The sequence below is a fragment of the Peromyscus maniculatus genome, chromosome 8, assembly GCF_049852395.1.
Source record: "Peromyscus maniculatus bairdii isolate BWxNUB_F1_BW_parent chromosome 8, HU_Pman_BW_mat_3.1, whole genome shotgun sequence".
Classification (NCBI taxonomy): Eukaryota; Metazoa; Chordata; class Mammalia; order Rodentia; family Cricetidae; genus Peromyscus; species Peromyscus maniculatus.
Genome location: NC_134859.1, coordinates 70,993,326 through 71,011,977, shown reverse-complemented (window position 1 = coordinate 71,011,977; position 18,652 = coordinate 70,993,326). Strand labels below are relative to the sequence as shown.

Here is an 18,652-nt window from a genome sequence, read left to right as displayed (position 1 = left end):
CAGCACACTGGTTAGAGGAAACTGCATTAGAGAGCTGCCCTCACGTTGACAAGAAAAACTGGGAAGAGCCAGGCATTCCTAAGTAGAGCTAAGAGAGCTCAGTTCCTGTACACATCCCATGCAGAACAGTCCCTTCCTAACTGTTACACACTACTTTCAGATCAAGCAACTGCTAACTCGCAGCCCAGGCTCTGATTACCATAATTATAAAAGAAAGGCGCTTTTGTTCTGAGACAGACAGACAGATGCGCGCGCGCACGCGCGCGCGCGCGCGCGCGCACACACACACACACACACACACACACACACACACACACACACACACTTTGCATAACATCAACCAACCTTACAAATTCTGGAAACAGCAAAAACAACAAACCTGATACTCACAATAAGCATTGTGACTAGAAGATTCTTTTTGGTGACCTGAGCATGGGAGAAGATGTAGTTCAGTACAGTGTTCATGTCACTTTTGTTCTCTTCCCGAAGGGCAAACACACATTTGTCGTAGTGGCCTGCAAGTGGTAAAGAAAACTGGTCCTCACCATGTATACATGAAGCTTCATCCTTACATGTTATTGATTGTTTCTTAATGCCTGTAATTTCTTTGATAAGCAGTGAGAAGAAACACCTTAAGGATTCTTTTGGATGGATTTAGACAGAGCTAGCATGTGGGCCTTAAAAGAAGCACTAGACCAAGAGTCATAAGAAACCAAGTATAAACCTGGGTTCAAGATCTAGCTCTACCACAATTCACTGTTCGAATCACTTGACCTCTCTGGGCCTTGATTTTATTTAAAATATTAAAAGGGAGAGAGATATGTTTTTAAAATAAAGGTGGGAAGGGTGTGACTCCAATTCCACTTTTTTCTCTTCATTATCTTATTTGTTTTCCTGGAATAATTTCCTTAAAAAAGAAGGTTCTGGTGCTTAAAAAATAAATGTCAAGGGTTGGGAAGATGCTCAACAGGTACAGTGCTTGCCTCACAAGCACCAGTTCCTGAGTATGAACCTAAGACCCAAATAAAAATGCCCAACATGGTGTTTGTATGTTTGTAACTTCAGAGCTAGAGAGGTGGACACAGAAAAAAAAAAATCTCTGGACTTGCTGGACAGCCAGTTTAATTTAATTGGTAAGCTCCAGGCCAACAAGAGACCTTGTAACAAAAGAAGTGAATGGCATTTCTGAACAGCAGGTGTCTTCGCGTCTATATAGGTACACATACCCACACACAGGAACATGCATACATGTAGGCGCACATGCATATATAATGCATTAACAAAATAAATGTTGAAACCATTAATCCTAATGATCTTTGAAGTCGACTCCAGCTTGAGCTTCTGGCTTCACATCTGACTCGCTGAGAATGTTTCACTAACTAATGTTTCATCTAACTGCTAAGAACTGTTGTAGCTCAAGAAATAAAACTTAACAATATTCGTAAGTGTGTCTACTATATTGGGAATCAGTATTTCCACTGTAAGTCAAGGAAAAAAGCAAGCAATGTCCAGGAATTCCAAATCCAAACCACAGTGTACATGATGGGGAGCCTGACATGTGCCAAAAGGCTCTAGGGAGTACAGTTCTGCATGCTTTTCTGGCCTTCTGTTAGGTACCACAAGCAGGGTAATGCTGGGCAGGAAAGCTGTGTTCTGCAACAGAAACAAGCCTCTGGCACATCTATGTATGCATCTATGATGGAGCATTAAGTGAGTGATACATGTGTCTTTAGAAAACAGCTTAGCTCTAAATCAAATTTCCAAGTAAGAAAATGAAGGTTTGCATATTTGTGGGCCAGAATTTTATGAAATAAAAATAATATGAAAGGATCATCACCACATTTAGATTCTGTGTTAAACTACAAACTAAAACAGTGATGTTTAAAATTTATTACTGTGTTTTCCTAGAATAACATTTGACCAGGGAAACCCTAACTTATCTGTTTTAAATATCAGAAATAAATATAATTAGTATTTTTCAAAATGAAACTAGCATGTTTGAAAAAACTAGACTATACCAGCTAGAAGACAGCCAATCAAATAACAAATTCAATTTTGCTAAAATGGAAAATGTTTAAAAATTGGTTGCCCTTAGGCTAGAGATGTAGTTAAATAGTAGAGCACTCATCTAGCATGTTCCATCTCCAGCACTGCTTTAAAAAAAAAAAAAAAAAAGGTTGTCCTGTATTTCCTCTACTGAGACACAGCTTTGCAGTGACAAAAGAAACACATCTGGGCAACAGCAATGATTAGAAGCAAGGGAAATAAAAAGAAGATGTTTACCTGAGGTGAGGGGACACAGTAACAAAAACAAAACAATAACAAGTAATCACTTTAAAAATAACTCCTAGTTGTGATGGACAAAGGAAGCTGTAAGAAGATGCTTCAGTGGTTGAGAGGAGCACTTACTGCTCTTGCAGAGGACCCTAGTTCAGTTCCCAGGACTCACATCTGGTGGCTAACAACCATCTATAATTCCAGCTCCCAGTGATCTAATACTCTCTTGTGGCTCCCATGGGGCACTACTCACGTGTACAACCTCCCCTCACACATATACATATAATTAAAAATAAGTGCTTAAGAGAAAGAAGAGGAGGAGGAGTCCCAGTGAGGACCAGTATCAGTCGTTTAGCAGAAGCCAGATGACTAACGACTCATTGCAATGAACACTTGCAAATGAAGTTGTATGGACTAAAGTGTATACTGTGTGTCTCACTGAGTCACACTACAGCATCCACGATGAGATTTTTTTTTTCTCTTTTAAATTTTATTTTATTTTGGGGAAGAGATTGCAAGGGCAGAGGGTAGATATGAAGGAATGGGGAGATGAATGGGATTGGGATGCATGATGTGAAATCAACAAAGAATCAATAAAATTTATCTTAAAAAAAAAAAAAAAAGGAATACAGGAGTGAGAGATGGCTTTGTGGTTAAGCACACTGGCTACTCTTCCAGAGGTCCAAGGTTTGATTCCCAGCACCAACATGACAGGTCACAACCATGTGTAACTCCAGTTTCAGGGGGAATAGGATGCCCTCTTCTGGCCTCTTCAGGCATCAGGCATATATATGGTGCATAGACATACATTCAGACAAAACACCCATATACATAAAATAAAAAATCTTTTTAGAAAATTATTTTATTTTATATGTATGGGTGTTTTAACTACAAGTGTTTGTACACTTCATGTATGCAATGCCATCAGATGCCAGAAGAGGGAAGTCATGTGAATACTGGGAATTGTACCCAGCATCTCTGGGAAAGCAGCCAGTGTGCTTAACCACTGGGTAGACTGTCTATATTGTATTCTTCCTTTTAAAAAACTACTTTTTTTATAAGTCATTTCTCTAGCCCAGAAAAACAAAACAAAACCCTTAGATATATAAAATATATATACTAAAACCTGAAATGAATAAATACCCATGTACTATTTCAAATGAATAAATACCTACATGCTATTTCAATTTTGTTGTTGTTTTGTTTTGTTTTCAAGACAGGTTTCTCTGTATAGTCCTGGCTGTGTTGGAACTCGCTCTGTAGATGAGGCTAGCCTCAAACTCAGAGATCTTCCTGACTCTGCCTCCCAAGTGTTGGCATTAGAGGTGTGAGCCACCACTGCCCACCTCTGAAATTTTTTTTGTTTTTAAGCATATATTTAAAAAATTGAGCCGGGCGGTGGTGGCGCACACCTTTAATCCCAGCACTCGGGAGGCAGAGCCAGGCGGATCTCTGTGAGTTCGAGGCCAGCCTGGGCTACCAAGTGAGTTCCAGGAAAGGCACAAAGCTACACAGAGAAACCCTGTCTCGAAAAACCAAAAAAAAAAAAAAAAAAAAAATTGAGCCTGTTTTGAAAAACCAAAAAAAAAAGTACTAACGGTATTTTATGTGTATGTATATGTGCATCACATGTACACAAGAGCTCAGCATGGACAGAAGAGGTGTGGGATCCTCTGGAACTACAATTAGAGATGGTTATAAGTTCTGCAGTACGTGCTCTTACTGATGAACCATCTCTCCAGTTGTAATCCCCTAACCCCACCACCCTTTTTTAATAGGTAAGTTCTCAGTGTATGATCCAATGTTGGCCTTGAGTTTGGCAATCTTCCTGCCTCAATTTCCCAAGTGCTGGAAGCACAAGACACGGTACTTACCTTCAAAGCTAACCATACATTTAGTACCTTTTAATACCTCTATCTGCTATGTGTTCTTCTGTGGTGATATTGTGTTCCCCCAATATATTGTGCACCTTAATAAACTTATCTGGGGTCAGAGAACAGAACTGCAGTTAGACAGACAAAGAGGCCAGAAAATGGTGGCACTCACACCTTTAATCCTAGCATTCTGGAGGCAGAGATCTACCTGGATCTCTGAGTTCAAAGCCACATTGGAAACAGTCAGGCATGGTGACACATGTCTTTAATCCCAGGAAGTGATGGCAGGAAGCAGAAAGGTATACAAGGCATGAAAACCAGGAACTAGAGTCTGTTAAGCGTTTAGGCTTTTGAGCAGTTCAGCTGAGATCCATTTGGATGAGGACACAGAGACTTCCAGTTTGAGGAAACAGGATCAGCTGAGTTGCTGAGGTGAGATTAGCTGTGACCTGTTCTTTTTCTCTGATCTTCCAGAGCTCACCCCAATACCTCTGGGTTTGTTTTTATTAACAAGACCTTCTAACAATTCGTGCTACATTCTTCAAAAACAATTACTAAGCTGAATTTTATATTAATAATTCTTTTTCTTTCTTTACATTTGTCAACAATAAATCTAGCTTATTTTTTCCTGGTTTTGAACTTGATAATATAGAACCACACTATGGACTGATCATTTGTTTATACATATTCCTAGGAATCATCTATTTTCAGTGCTATAGAATACTGTACTATAGGAATATCCTAGAATTCAAAAAGCCATTCTATTTGTATATATGTAAAGGGTTTACTTTTTTTTTTTTTTTTTTTTTTTTTTGCTATTATGAATAGTGGTGACACACAATGGACCTTCTATCTTAGAGTAAGATTACTAGGCTAGAGAGCATAAATAAAAACTCAACTTTATGAAAGACTTCTTAGATATGGACATGCTGGCTGTTTTCTGAAACAATCATGCCATTTGCACTTCCACTCCCAAGGGCAGTATAAAATAACAATATGATTATAAAAATCTGTGATTTGGGCTCCTATTTCTGTAATTGGTAATCGGAGTGAGCATTTTCTTGAAGTTTATGGATTATTTGTGCTTCCTCTTCTGTGAAATATCTTTTTCTCTCTCTTGCCCATTTTTTCTGTTCGATTGCCTTTTACGTACTAATACTAATCCTGTCGTAGGTGTAAATTTTATGAATAGCTCCTCTCACTTTGCAACCTGTGTTCTTGATTTCTTAATAGTATATGGGATGAACAGAAGTTCTTGAGCAGACAGAATTAATCAGTTGTTTCCTTTATAGTGTATACTGTTTGTAGTATGATAAACTCTTCTCTATCCGAGGTCATAAGGATATCCTAAAATTTCATAATTTTGCCAGTTTGATAGTGTTAAATCTTTAATTCACTTGAAATTGGTTTTGAGTGTATGAAATGAAGGGGGATGACTGGCTCATCATCTTGGTATTGTTGAATTGATGTTTTATCCTTTTCCTTATGATCACAATGCCTGCTCTATCAGAAAACCATCTACTTCTGGGGAATTATGTTTCTTTCATCTATAACTTTCACAAATGTCACAGCTGTTTAATTAATATAGCGTTATAGTAAATCTTGGTATCTCATCCAGCAGATATTTTTTACCTTCTATTTCTTTAGAATTCATCTCGTTGTTTGAAACAGGGTCTCAACAGGTAGCCCTAGAGCTTACTATGTAGAGCGGGCTGGTCTGGAATGCACAGCAATCCTTCTGCCTGTCTTCTGAGCGCTGGTGTTACAGCTACACCTACTTTGAAAATACCTTGACTGTTACCAGAAATTTTGTGTAAATTTTAGAATTAGCTTGACAAGTTTCACAAAGATATCTGGAAGGGTGCTTATTGGAACGTCAATAGATTGACAAAGTGAATTTCAGGAAAATCGATACCTTTGTAACAGTGTCATGATATTTACCTAGATATTCTTTACTATTGGTCCCTCGTTAGAATTTCCTCCAGAAGAGGACTGTATGTTTCTATGCCTTTATATTTTATGGGTTTTAATTGCAATTTTAAATGGTATATTTTTCACAACTGCTTTTCTAAACAGTTGCTGTAAGGAGGTCTTTCCTGGCTGGGCCTGGTGGCGCATGCCTTGAATCCCAATTGGCACTTAGTAGGCAGAGGCAGAGGGATCTCTATTAATTCAAGGCCAGCCTGGTCTACATAACAAATGGCAGGCAGGCCAAGGCTACAGAATAAGACCATGTCTCAAAAATAAATAATCAAAATCTTTTCTGTAGTGTTGAGGACTGAACCCGGGATCTCATGCATGATAGTCAAGTGTTCTACTCTGGAGCTGCACCCTAGCTGCAACTGAATTTTATTTTTAAAATTTTTTTTACTCTTTTAGTTTTTCGAGACAGGGTTTCTCTGTATAACATCCCTAACTATCCTGGAACTCAATTTTATGTTTTGTTTGTTTGTTTGAATCAGATCCTGCCTCCACCTCCCAAATACAGACACTCACCACTAAGCCCTACATGTTTGACTTTTGTACTTAGAAATGTTGTTTGGTTTTAAATATTTTAGTAATAAATCTGTTACTTTGAGCCTTCCAAGTAGACACTGAATTTCTTGGTGGCCAATCTTAATTACCATGAATCCTCAAACCTTTTTATTTTTTTGAGACAGGGTCTCATGTAGCCAAGGCTGGCCCTGAACTCCTGATACTCCTCTGTCTCCATCTCCCAAGTTCTGGGATTTCAGATAAAAGTCTTCATGCTCTAAGATTTCTTTCTTTTTTTTGGGGGGGGGGCAGCTTTTCGAGACAGGATTTCTCTGTGAAGCTTTGAGCCTTTCCTGGAACTCACTTGGTAGCCCAGGCTGGCCTCAAACTCACAGAGATCCACCTGGCTCTGCCTCCCGAGTGCTGGGATTAAAGGCGTGTGCCACCACCACCGCCCCAGGCTAAGACTTCTTAAATCCTTTTATCTTACTGCAATAGCAAGGACACCCAGCATAATGTTGAATGGACACAGAGATACCACTGCCTTTGTCTTCAAGTGGATGTTTTGAACATGTTACCATTATGATATATGAAATATCATGTGAAATGTTTGTGGGTCCTCTTAACAAGTTTAACTGTTCCATTTCAGGGGAAAGGATATAGCTTAATGATTTATCCCCAACATAGGAGAAGAGGTAGGGACACACCAACTAGCAAAAATAACTTTGTCCAATTTTTTTTCACAGTATCTTGAGATGATGACCCTGTTTATTCTTTCTTATTCTACTAGTACATGATAAACTACATCATTGACTGTCCCTGAATTCATCAACCTTGCTTTAATTGGCATAAAGCCAGCTTGCTTTAGCTTGATAATATCTACTTTGGGGATTTAACTGGTCATGAATGGTAGAGACATCTTTTAAATTATGCAAAAGTGAGCAGAGAAGAGGAGGAAATAATTTGGTGTTACACTGCCATCTTGTGGCAAGATGCCATAAACATCAGTATATAGCTTGAAAATCTTAATGGAGGTATTTCATTCTTAAAGACTATCCATCATTTAGTGAAGCTCTTCAGAGAAAGCCAGGGATAAATTCCACCTAAATGACACACTAAAAAGTAGTGGAGATTTTAAACTCTTCCCATATGCCTGTGGTTCAACCCGTGGATTAGCTGCTGAGAGGCAAGCTCTTCAGACAGGGAATTTCAATTTCAGGCTGGTCATGACTCAACTGACTCTCAATACACAAGGTCAAGAAGATGTCAACAGGGAATGATAATCTCTCCAAGAACATCTCAACCCTTCCTCAGAAGCACCCCAGAACTCCGTTTTCACCAAGCTATGTTATGGCAGTGTTCTTTTTCATCCTGGTGAGGTAGGGAGGTTTTAGTTTTGCAGGGAAGTAGTGAGAAGGAAAGTTTGTTAATGGGAAATGTTAGTAACTGGGTGAACTGGCTTAGCTCTTACACAATACAGTATCAGAACTGCAAACTTCCTGACAGAGTCCTCAGGATGAAGCTTACCATTCTGGAACTGTGTCTCTACACGGAGGTACTGTCGGAGCAGATCCATCACCACAGCCTTCATGTGGCCACGGATGCCACTTCGGTACCTATGAAGCAAAACAGACCAATACGGTATATTAAATAAACCCAGAGGCCAAATTTAATTTCTAGACTTTCCCCTGAACTGCTTTCCCTCTGAATATAGGACAGGCTGGTAGCTTATATTTTCAGGTTCAAAATTCAATCACCCAAACATATTAACTTAAATTCTAAGCTGAATTGTAACTTCAGTATATAAGAAAACTTTTATAAAGGAAAATAAAAAGCACCCCTCACCTCCCAGACTTCATATCCTTATCTAATGACACCCTGAATTAGCTTCTACAGCCAAGCAGAAGTCATTATCTAGCTTCAAATGGCTAAGGAACTTTGGAAAAGTTTAAGTATCTTAAAGTTGAAAATGCTCTGAATAGCTTTTTACTCCAATACCTGGATCCATAAAATACAAACAATAAACACATTGGCGTCTATACTAGAAGAAAAATTAGGATCTTCATCAAAACACAGCAAATGAAAAACAACAGAGCCAGGCGGCAGTGGTGCATGCCTTTAGTCCCAGTACTTGGGAGGCAGAGGCAGGCTGATCTCTGTGAGTTCAAGGCCAACCTGGCTTTCCTGAGTTCCAGGAAAGGTGCAAAGCTACACAAAGAAACCCTGTCTCGAAAAGCCAAAAAGGAAAAAAAAAAAAAAAAGGATTTGGAGGCCATAATAATGGAAAGAACATTATGAAAACAGCAGAAATATTGAATGAGTTAGGTCACAATTCTAAGACAGTAAAAAGACACAAGGCACTTTTTAAGAAATAAAGTTCTTTTTTCTCTCTTAAAGTCAGACTTGAAGCAAATCTTTATGCCCAAATGAAAGCAAAGAAGGCATGAGACTCTGGAGACCCACGTGACTACCTCTGCACCAGCTGGACAATGCTCTGGGTATTCATGAAGAAGACTTCCCGTTCAGATTTCCGGTTCAGTGTAGCTGCGTGACTATCTAGGATGTTGGCAATCTAAGGCAAAAGAAGTAAGAAAATGAAGCCCCTCCTGCCAAAGGGACCCAACGCATGTTCCTCTGCATCATCACCACTACCAAAGAGTCTTCTTGATTATAACATGATAATTCCTTTCTTTGACATACTGTCGGCAGTGTAAAGTTACTAGAATAGAAATTTAGAAGCTTGCTAAATAAACAAGCAATTTCTAACTCTTTTCACCCTTTCCCAGATAGACTAATGACTACATCACAGAACTACACTTACCCAGAAATTGTGACGGGCAAAAGCTGTCTAACGTCAAAATCTATACCTTATTCCTGATCTCCTGCTTGCCCAGCTTTACTCCCTATATAACCCTGCATTAGAGCAAAGAATAAGTAAGGATGCCGCTGAGGTAGTCAGAGAGTGTCAAACTGATTACCAATATCCTTCGTGTCAGTCTTTCAGAAAACACCTCTAATTAGGGACTCTCCCAGAAAACAAAGTGATGGAGTACATAGCCAAAGCACACTTTCCTCACTGAGCATGAGATATTTCACATTTTACAGATAGTGCTTCCTTATTGGGCTCATATCCTGAGGCAGATTTGTGAAGGATTCAATGCTTACATTGGTAAAATCACAAACAGTAAGGAGAAGCCAAACAGAGAGACCTTCTAGAGCATGAATTCCAGTGGCAGCCAATGGAAAATAATGACAGTGTTGTCCCATAAATACCTGCTGGCTGGGAAACTGACAGAGGACTGATGTGATGTTGCTAGCATACTGAGCCATTTCCTTCTTAATAGACTTCTCCACATTGAGGGGGATACGACCAGAAACACTAGTCATGATATCCTGTAGCTCTAGAAGAGGCAGGGAGGGATCTCGGAGAGTCTTCATCAATCGCTCTACCCAGTCTTTTACCTGAGAAGAAAGAAAGAATCAGATGGGATACAAGGTCAACACAATTCCCCAAATAAAATGAGATATCTGAATCCACTGTACTACAGTGCTCATGCTTACTTTAGACTTATTTATATTGTGTGCATGAAAGTGCATCACATGAGTGCCTGGGAGTTACACATGGTTCTGAATCACCATGTGAATGCTGGGAATCCATCTTCTTCAAGAAGAACAAGTGCTGTTAACCCTGAGCCTTCTCTTCAGCCTCCAACACTTACTTTAAAATGGCAGCATAAACATCAAACACTGTCCCAGTCTATAGTTAAAAGAGAAATAATCCCAAGCAAATGAAAAAACGAAGAAAGAAGGACTCAAACCTTCAAGTTCATTCAAGTATGGTGGTATATGCTTTTAATCCCAGCATTTGGGAGGCAGAAGCAGAGCAAGCAGATCTCTGTGAGTTAAAGTTTGAGCCTGGTCTATATAGTAGTGAATTCCAGGACAGCCAGGGCTACATAGACAAACCCTGTCTCAGAAAAACAAAAAACAAAAAAACCTTCAAGTCCAAGAATGAAAGGTAGGAAGGTTACAGGTCAAACAACTTTTCCTCCTAAAAAAATTCTTCTTGAGTTGAGGACATACTTCAGAGGTACAGTGTTTGCATAGCATGCTTAAGGCCCTGGGTTTGATCCCCAGCACTAAAAAAGAGGATGGGAGTGGGGGAAATGATCTTTAAAAAAAAATCCTTCTGAGATGTTAAACTACTCTAGAGAATCAATACATTTCTGCATCCCTTCCCCAAGGGAGTGATTCATACCCTGCTGCTGAAGAAAGGATCTGGAAGGCAGTATCCACTCATCACATTGACCAGGTTATCCAAGACATAGTGGAAAACTCGATGGAGCTTCTCCCCTCTGAGAGCTGTGCTTTGGATCTGTGGCAGACTACCTGTGTGAAGCTCAGCCTGCGGAGCACAAGAGATCATCATTCATTAGCTTCTACTCGGGGCACAAATAGCAAATGCAATTCAGTCACCATCAAAGTGGAGACATCCTTTCAGGGTACAGACCTATTTGGAGGGAAGTCAGTGGAAGAAAAACTATGAGAAAATGACAGAATCTCAGTTTTATACTGGCTAATGCCAACTCCAGTTCCACCATACTACAGGCGCAAATAAGCAGCACAAAATCAGGAGGAAAAAAATGATTAAGAAAAAATTGACAAGAAGTTAACTATGGTGGCATATACTTGTAATCCCAAAACTTGGGAGACAGAGGCAGGAAAGAGCAGGAGTTCAAGATGAAAAGAAAGAGAGACAGGGGCTCGAGAGATGGCTCAGTAGTAACAGCACTTGCTGCACAAGCATTAGATAACCTGAGTTCAGATCTTCAGGACCTAAACAAAACACCGGGTTTGGCCACCCACACCCAGCTCTGTTGGGGGACAGAAACAGGACTGCTGGGGTTTACTGGCTGCCAACCTAGCTCAGGTTCCGCGATAAACCTCCTCCTCCAGGGAATGAGGCAGAGAGCGATAAAGCAGGTTACCTAATGCTCTCCTCTGACACACATACATGTGGATAGCACATACACATTCTCACACACATGCAAAAAGGGAGGAGGAAGGAGGGAGGGAGAGAGAAAGAAAGGGGAGGAAGGGAAGGGAAAGGAAGGATGGGAGAGAAACGGGAACTGGTAAATCAAGCACCTCCAAGTTCCTGTCTTCCGCTCTTGGAGCGGTATCCTAGCGCCTTCCTCCTCACCTGTTGGACTTTACTGGGGTTGTCCAGCTGCATTTTGGCTATCACACAGCCGGGATCAAGAGCTGCTCCAGGTCGCTTGACATAATGGATGCAGCCAGATTCTACAGCTGTTAAAGTCATCACCATCTTCATTACCTATAACGAATATGTAATAGTTTAAAGGTCAGTTTTCCCCTTAACATCTAAGCTGGAATACACTTAATTTAACCTTCCAAAAATGGGAATCTATCAAAATCTCCAGTGAAGTATTAAGGTAGGCAACTGGTAAATTTCTCAGAACTATATCTGAGAGTTAGTAACAAAGACAAATGATTCCTGTTCTGCCTTTGGATTTTGGGGTTTGGGGCTGTTTTCATGGTTTGTTGAGGCCAAAGCTGTCGATGTAACTATGTCAGCTTGCTATGTAGCTGAGGATGACCCTGAACTCCTGGTCCTTCTGTCTACCAAGTGCTGGTATGACACCACCACACTGGCATTTTTCTAACTTAAATATATTTTGCTACTGTTTGTGAATTTACTTGTCTTATATTTAGAAGTGATGTACAATCTCTCCTTATCACAGCAGCATTTTCCCTATCTTTCTCCTTTACCTACCAGCCCAGTAAGTACAACTTCTAAATCTATCACAAACATGTTCTCTTGCAGTGTCTCTGTGCTAGGCCATCCCCATTTCAGGCCTAGAGTACTTTTCCCCCTTATTTGTTTGTTTGTTTGATTTGCATATTTTTCTGTGTGAGGGTGTCGGTTCCCCTGGAATTGGAGTTACTGACAGTTGTGGGCTGCCATGTGGGTGTTGGGAATTGAACTCAGATCCTCTGGAAGAGCAGCCAGTGCTCTTAACCACTGATCCATCTCTCCAGCTCCACTAGAGTACTTTTTAAAAAAAATCTACTATGAGATGTCTGTCCCTTCATGGCATTTACCTCTGATAAGGTCCACCCAAACCATCACTCTGGAGCCTAAATCTCATCATACCATTTTTCCACTTAAAATCCTTCAATGATTCCCTGTGGGCTTCAGGATAGTCACAGTCTCCTTCGTGACCTCAATTTCCTTCTAGAACGTCTTTACCTGCTAATCTGCATCTAACCATAATGTATTCTCAATCAGTTCTACTATAACATACTGTCTTGTTTCTGTGTCTCGATGTCAAGCATTGTCTCCTGCCCAGCTTCTATCTTTTCAAAAGTAAGACTAGGCAATCATCTCATCTTTTAGGATGTCTTTCCTTACCTAATACCCTATCTCAGTTAGGGTTAGGTGACCCTCTTGTTCTTAGAACTCATCATACTTCATTACTCATCTGCTTTGTGCTCCAACTCTACCTAGCATAGTCTTTGTGTAGCCAACAGTTAGCATAGCACCTATCACTTAGTATTGTTGCTACTATATTTTTAAAGCTCTAGCTTCTTCACCTATCAAAGAAAAATGGTGAGGATTTTGTTTTTAAATATTCAGGTTCACAATCCACACTAAATTAACTGATGTTCTTCTTTATTGTTCTTTTCAATCCTAGTCTATTTCTACCAACCTATGTTCCCTCCTATGATTCAATAGTCTATTCCCCACCCTGACCTCAATCTCAGCATAGCACTGGCCAGCAAACACATGGCCTCCGTCTTCCACGATATACTGGATTAACTTTCCAGCAGAAGGTGAACGCATTACAGATGGGTCATTTTCCTTCTCAAACACACAGGTTTTATTGCCAATTGTGATTCGGTATCTAGGAGATAAATAGAACAGGGAAGTTAATAAAGCACTCAGGTTATAAAGCAAAATGAGAGAAAATGTGTCTTAAAAACAGTAACAAAGTAAAAAAACACAACAAAACAAACAAAAAAAACCCCCACAGAAAATGTTATTATATACACAATGCAGACATACAAACAATGCATTCACCATATCTTCATTTGTAATTTTTAAATTACATACTTCTTTATTTAGTTGACATATAATTGTACCATATGTGGGCATGTGCATTTATGAAGGTCAGAGGATAACTGGCAGGAGTGGGTTCTCTCCTTCTACCATGTAGGTCTCAGGAATTAAACTTGGGTGTCAGGCTTGGCAGCAAGTGCCTTCATCTGTCTGTCTAGCTGTCTTCCTAGTCCTTATTTACAATTTTAGCAATCTTCAGTTAAGAGATGGATTGAATAAATTGTGAGATAGTCATATACAGGAATACAGCATGAGCGTTCAAAAAGAATAAATACTTACATAAAAATACAAAGATAATGATGACATAATAACTAATACCCCTTCCTTCCTCTTTCTCTCTCTCCTTTCTTTCTATTTCTTTCCCCGAAAGGACCTCACAATGTAGCTGAGTCTGGCCTCAGTCCTCTTCAGCTTCCTCAATGCTAGAGTTACAGACACAAAATACCAAGCTCAGCTATAACTGACATTTATGGAACAATAACTATGTTGTAGGCAATTTTTAAGCATTTCAAGTGTATTGATTCATTCAATTCTCACAACAATATGGCTGGTATGATATATTATCAAAAGAGAGAGAGAGAGAAAGACACACAGACTGAGAATGTAGTTCAGTTGGTATAGTGCTTGCTCAATATGCATGAAGTTCTGGGTTCTATCTCGATCACTACATAGATCTGGTGTGGTGATGGATATTGCTAACCTCAGCTCTCAGGAGGTGGAAACAAAAAGATCATAAAGAAGTTCAAGATCATTCTCTACACAGCAAGACCTGAGCTATGAGGCTTGGGGGGAAGAACACTAGCTGTTCTTGCAAAGGATTGGAGATAAATTCCTATTCACATGGTGGCTGACAACTACCTGCAACTCCAGTTTCAGGAGACCCACCTCCCTCTTCTGACCTCTACTGGCTCCTGCACACACAGTACACATACATATACTCAGGTACATATAAACCACATAAAATAAATAAATATTTATTTAAAAAAGAAAGGAAAAGTGCAAATAGTATTTAACATATATTTATTTGTTAAATATATAACATATATATTTAAAGGAAAAATAGTATGCACTTTTAAGTAATTTTATATGTATTATATAATTTCTAATAAATATACAAGGAACTATCAACTATTATAGTTTATTTCAAGGGTAAATTACTTTCCATTGCCCACCACATTGGAGTGGTAGGGAAACATATTCTTTCATTAAGAGATAGTATCTCACTAAGTTGCATATGCTTGCCTTAAACTCCTTCCCTCAATAAGGAAAGAACTTAGTCTCTTGAGTAGCTGAAACTACAAGTACAGAACACAACACCTAGCTTGAGACATGTTTACAATTATAAACACTTTTGCACTCTTGGAAAAATCCCCAAGAGTTAATGAATAGTAAAAGGAAAAGTTAATACAATGGCAAGCAACTAGAACTCAGTCACTCACCTATCCACTTCCTCCTTCATGTAAGTGGTGTAACTGCTGCCATCATAGGATAAGAGCAGTCCACCATCACTCAGCCGATGGACGTCAACTTCCACACATGAGCCATTCATGATCACCACGTAGGAATTGGGAGACTGTCGAGTCACCTGCAGTAGACAAGAGCCAGAAAGACAAGCCAGTGATCCCTTCCAAGCACAGCCCGAGACACAACTGTAGCATTGCAAAGACACAGGGGAAGAAGTCTGTCAAGGAGAGTGCTGACCCTAGCATGCTTACACCAAGGTCTCTGGCTGGTGACAGTCCTGCCACAAGCAAACAGGGGGACTTCAGCTGCTTTTCTCTGTTCCTGCTGTTCCCTGCCCTGTCATTATGAAAGATCTAGATTTTCATAGAATTGCCAAATACTGAGTCCTGAAACTGACACAAATAATGAATGGAATATTCCAATCTGTGAACAAAAGCAAACTTTCTCTGCCTCTCAACCTAAGAAAACTAGTATTATGAACAGAAGAGAAGACAGAAAATAAGGCGTAGACTTTGGTGGGGATTGCATACCTTAAGTACGTATTTGATTCCTTCATAGATAAGTTCAACATCTACTGTGTTCAGAAGTGTATGAGCAGGAAGAACTTGACCCCTGAAAGAATGACAATATATGACACACTTACTTCTATAAAGTTCTAATAGGTTATAAAGAAATCTCAAAGATTATTGATTGTGATATTTCCTGAGACAGTAATAAGAGGAAAAAAACCTAAATGATTGTCTGTATAAGATTAATCACATACTTTATGAAAAAAAAGTGAAATTTATTTACATTTAATTGTGTACATGTGTAATGATATACCAAACATAAAGCTTACACCAGGCAGTGGTGGCAGACACCTTTGATCCCAGCACCCAGGAGGCAGAGCCAGGTGGGTCTCTGTGAGTTCGAGGCCAGCCTGGTCTACAGAGTGAGTTCCAGGACAGGCTCCAAAGCTACACAGAAAAACCCTGTCTCCAGAAAAAAAAAAAAAATTACTATCTATGACGAATGGAGGAAGCCCCGAGTGAGTGATGTTCTGAGTGAATGGGTGCTGCTGACACGGACACAGGCATGCCAAGGACCCCAAAGCCTCAGACTCATGGAAAAGACCCAGGCAAAGCCTTCCCAGGACAAGGCTCAGAGAAATTGCAAAGCCTTCTCTTCTAGTCCTAGTGCAAATATTGACAGTGTATGCAGGTAACTTTCATCATAGCTCTCTTTCTCCAGACATTTACAGCCTGAAGACTGCTCCCTAAAGATACTGTGCCTACCAAGATTACCTAAGCCTGTATCTTTCCTTAATCCAGCTGCATACCATAAAGCCTGCTTCCCTGGTTATCTATGTGTAATAACCCTGCCTCTTGGTTGAGCTGTATGCTATAACCCACCTCTTTGTTCACCTCTATATAATAAATATATAGATACACGGAGCTTCCTGGGTGCTGCAGTTTCATCATAAGAAAGCCTAGTCCACCCAATTCCAGCTTTACCTCTAACCATGTCTCTGTCTGCCTCCCAAGTGCTAGGATTAAAGGCGTGGGCCACCACCACTCAGCCCCCTACTTCAGTTTCTTCTTTTTTTGTTTTTTGTTTTGGTTTTTATTTGTTGAGACAGGGTTCTTCTGTGTAGCCCTGGCTGTCCTGAAACAAGCTCTGTAGACCAGACTGGCCTTGAACTCAGAGATCTGCCTGACTCTACCTCTCAAAAGGCTTGTGCTACCACCACCCAACTTATTTCAGTTTTTTGTTTGTTTGTTTGTTTGTTTTCTTTTGTTTTGTTTTGTTTTGAAGACAGGGTTTCTCTGTGTAGCTTTGGCACCTTTCCTGGAACTCTATAGCCCAGGCTGGCCTCAAACTCACAGAGATCTGCTTGCCTCTGCCTCCCGAGTACTGAGATTAAAGGTGTGCACCACCACCACCCGGCTTACTTCAGCTTCTTAAATGCTAAGATTATAGGTGTAAATGAACCACTACCTATCAATTTCATTTTAAAGGACAATTAATAGATGTTCTATAGTTCAAAAAGATGCATAGTGGAAAACAGCCTGGTCTATAGAGCGAGTTCCAAAATGACCAGAACTACACTGAGAAACCCTGTCTGGCAAAATGAAAAGTAAAAAAGAAACTGGAGTAGGACGAGTGCTGTCACAAACAAACAAAATAAGTCATACTTTGAAAAAGTAATATAAAAAGGGGAGTACTAAAGAGAGGGTAGCTGAGTTACTGATAGCCAGTAGATATGGGTGAAGAGTAGGCACATTATATGTACTGGTTACACAACTAATAAAAGGCAAGTTTTGAGGCAGGGTATGGTGGCATACACCTTTAGTCTCGGTGCTCTGGAGGCAGAAGCAGGCAGAACTCTGTGAGTGCAAGGCTAGCCTGGCCTCCACAGTGAGTTCTAAGCCAACTAGCACAACTAGCACTAATCCAAGCACTTGGGAGGTACAGGCAGGAGGATTATGAGTTCAAGGCCAGCAACAACTACATAGTGTGTTTGAGGGCAGCCTGAACAACATTATGCTCCCCTCAAAAAGATTATTTCAAAATTCAACTTTTTAAAATGAATTCAAAATAGAATGATGGGGCTGGAGAGATGGCTTAACAGTTAAGAGTGAGTGCTTGCTGCTCTTCCAGAAGTCCTGGGTTCAGTTCCCAGAACTCACATGGAGTGGTTTACAACTGCCTTTTAACTCCAGCACCAGCTTCTGACCTCTGCAGGCATCCACATATGGGTGCCATTTATGAACACATAAATTTTGTTTTGTTTTGTTTAAAGAACAATAGGCTCAACATGTTGATAGATCTATAATGCCACACTCTGGAGACTGAGGCAAGAGGACTGTGAATTAGAAGCCAGCCAAGGCTACTTAGGGATCAATGGCGACCTGTGATATACATACAATGAGACTGTCTCAAAACAACAAAACACAACAAACAAAAAGAACACTAAAAGATTTGTTAATGAATTTTTATATGTGTAGAGAATCCATTTAACTAGGTTAGAAATGCATGCTGAGGAAGAAAAATAAGAAAGAATGGACTGGTGAGGGGGCCAAAGTGTTCAGGGAGTTAAAAGTCACACTGAGGGATTTAGTTTTGAGTCAGAAAGGAAATGCAAGCTGCTGAAGGCTTTAGTGTATGAGAATAACATAGTGAGATATTTATCACAGGGCTTGAAACCTCAGTTCAATTTTCAAAAATTTGTTTCTTTTCTTCCTTTCAGATACTTTGAAAGGGGGCCAATATAAGTCTAACAACACAGAAGGAAATAAAATGCCTGTACTTAAAGTGCTTGGATGTGATTAGTCCTTTGGACCAATCCCCTGGGGACTTGGGCAGAGCTTAGTCTCTGGAATCAAGGTACAAAATTAGTTCAGCTTCATACATGTCTGACCCTCCGCTTTGAAGACTT

The 18,652-nt window shown here is 39.9% G+C and overlaps 1 protein-coding gene across 5 annotated transcripts in view; it reads right to left on the bottom strand.

Moving 5' to 3' along the window:
* The window catches only part of Acaca (acetyl-CoA carboxylase alpha), a 268,884-nt gene that overhangs the window by 133,159 nt on the left and 117,073 nt on the right, over positions 1–18,652 (bottom strand). For all 5 annotated transcript variants that reach the window (XM_006983168.4, XM_006983169.4, XM_006983170.4 and 2 more), the window contains 9 exons: positions 15,765–15,846; positions 15,210–15,355; positions 13,405–13,555; positions 11,830–11,964; positions 10,885–11,031; positions 9,900–10,088; positions 9,098–9,198; positions 8,154–8,242; positions 391–515 (listed from right to left, as the gene is read on the bottom strand). In XM_006983168.4, the coding sequence (XP_006983230.1) occupies positions 391–515; positions 8,154–8,242; positions 9,098–9,198; positions 9,900–10,088; positions 10,885–11,031; positions 11,830–11,964; positions 13,405–13,555; positions 15,210–15,355; positions 15,765–15,846 (1,165 nt within the window). The remainder of the gene's footprint in view (positions 1–390; positions 516–8,153; positions 8,243–9,097; positions 9,199–9,899; positions 10,089–10,884; positions 11,032–11,829; positions 11,965–13,404; positions 13,556–15,209; positions 15,356–15,764; positions 15,847–18,652) is intronic.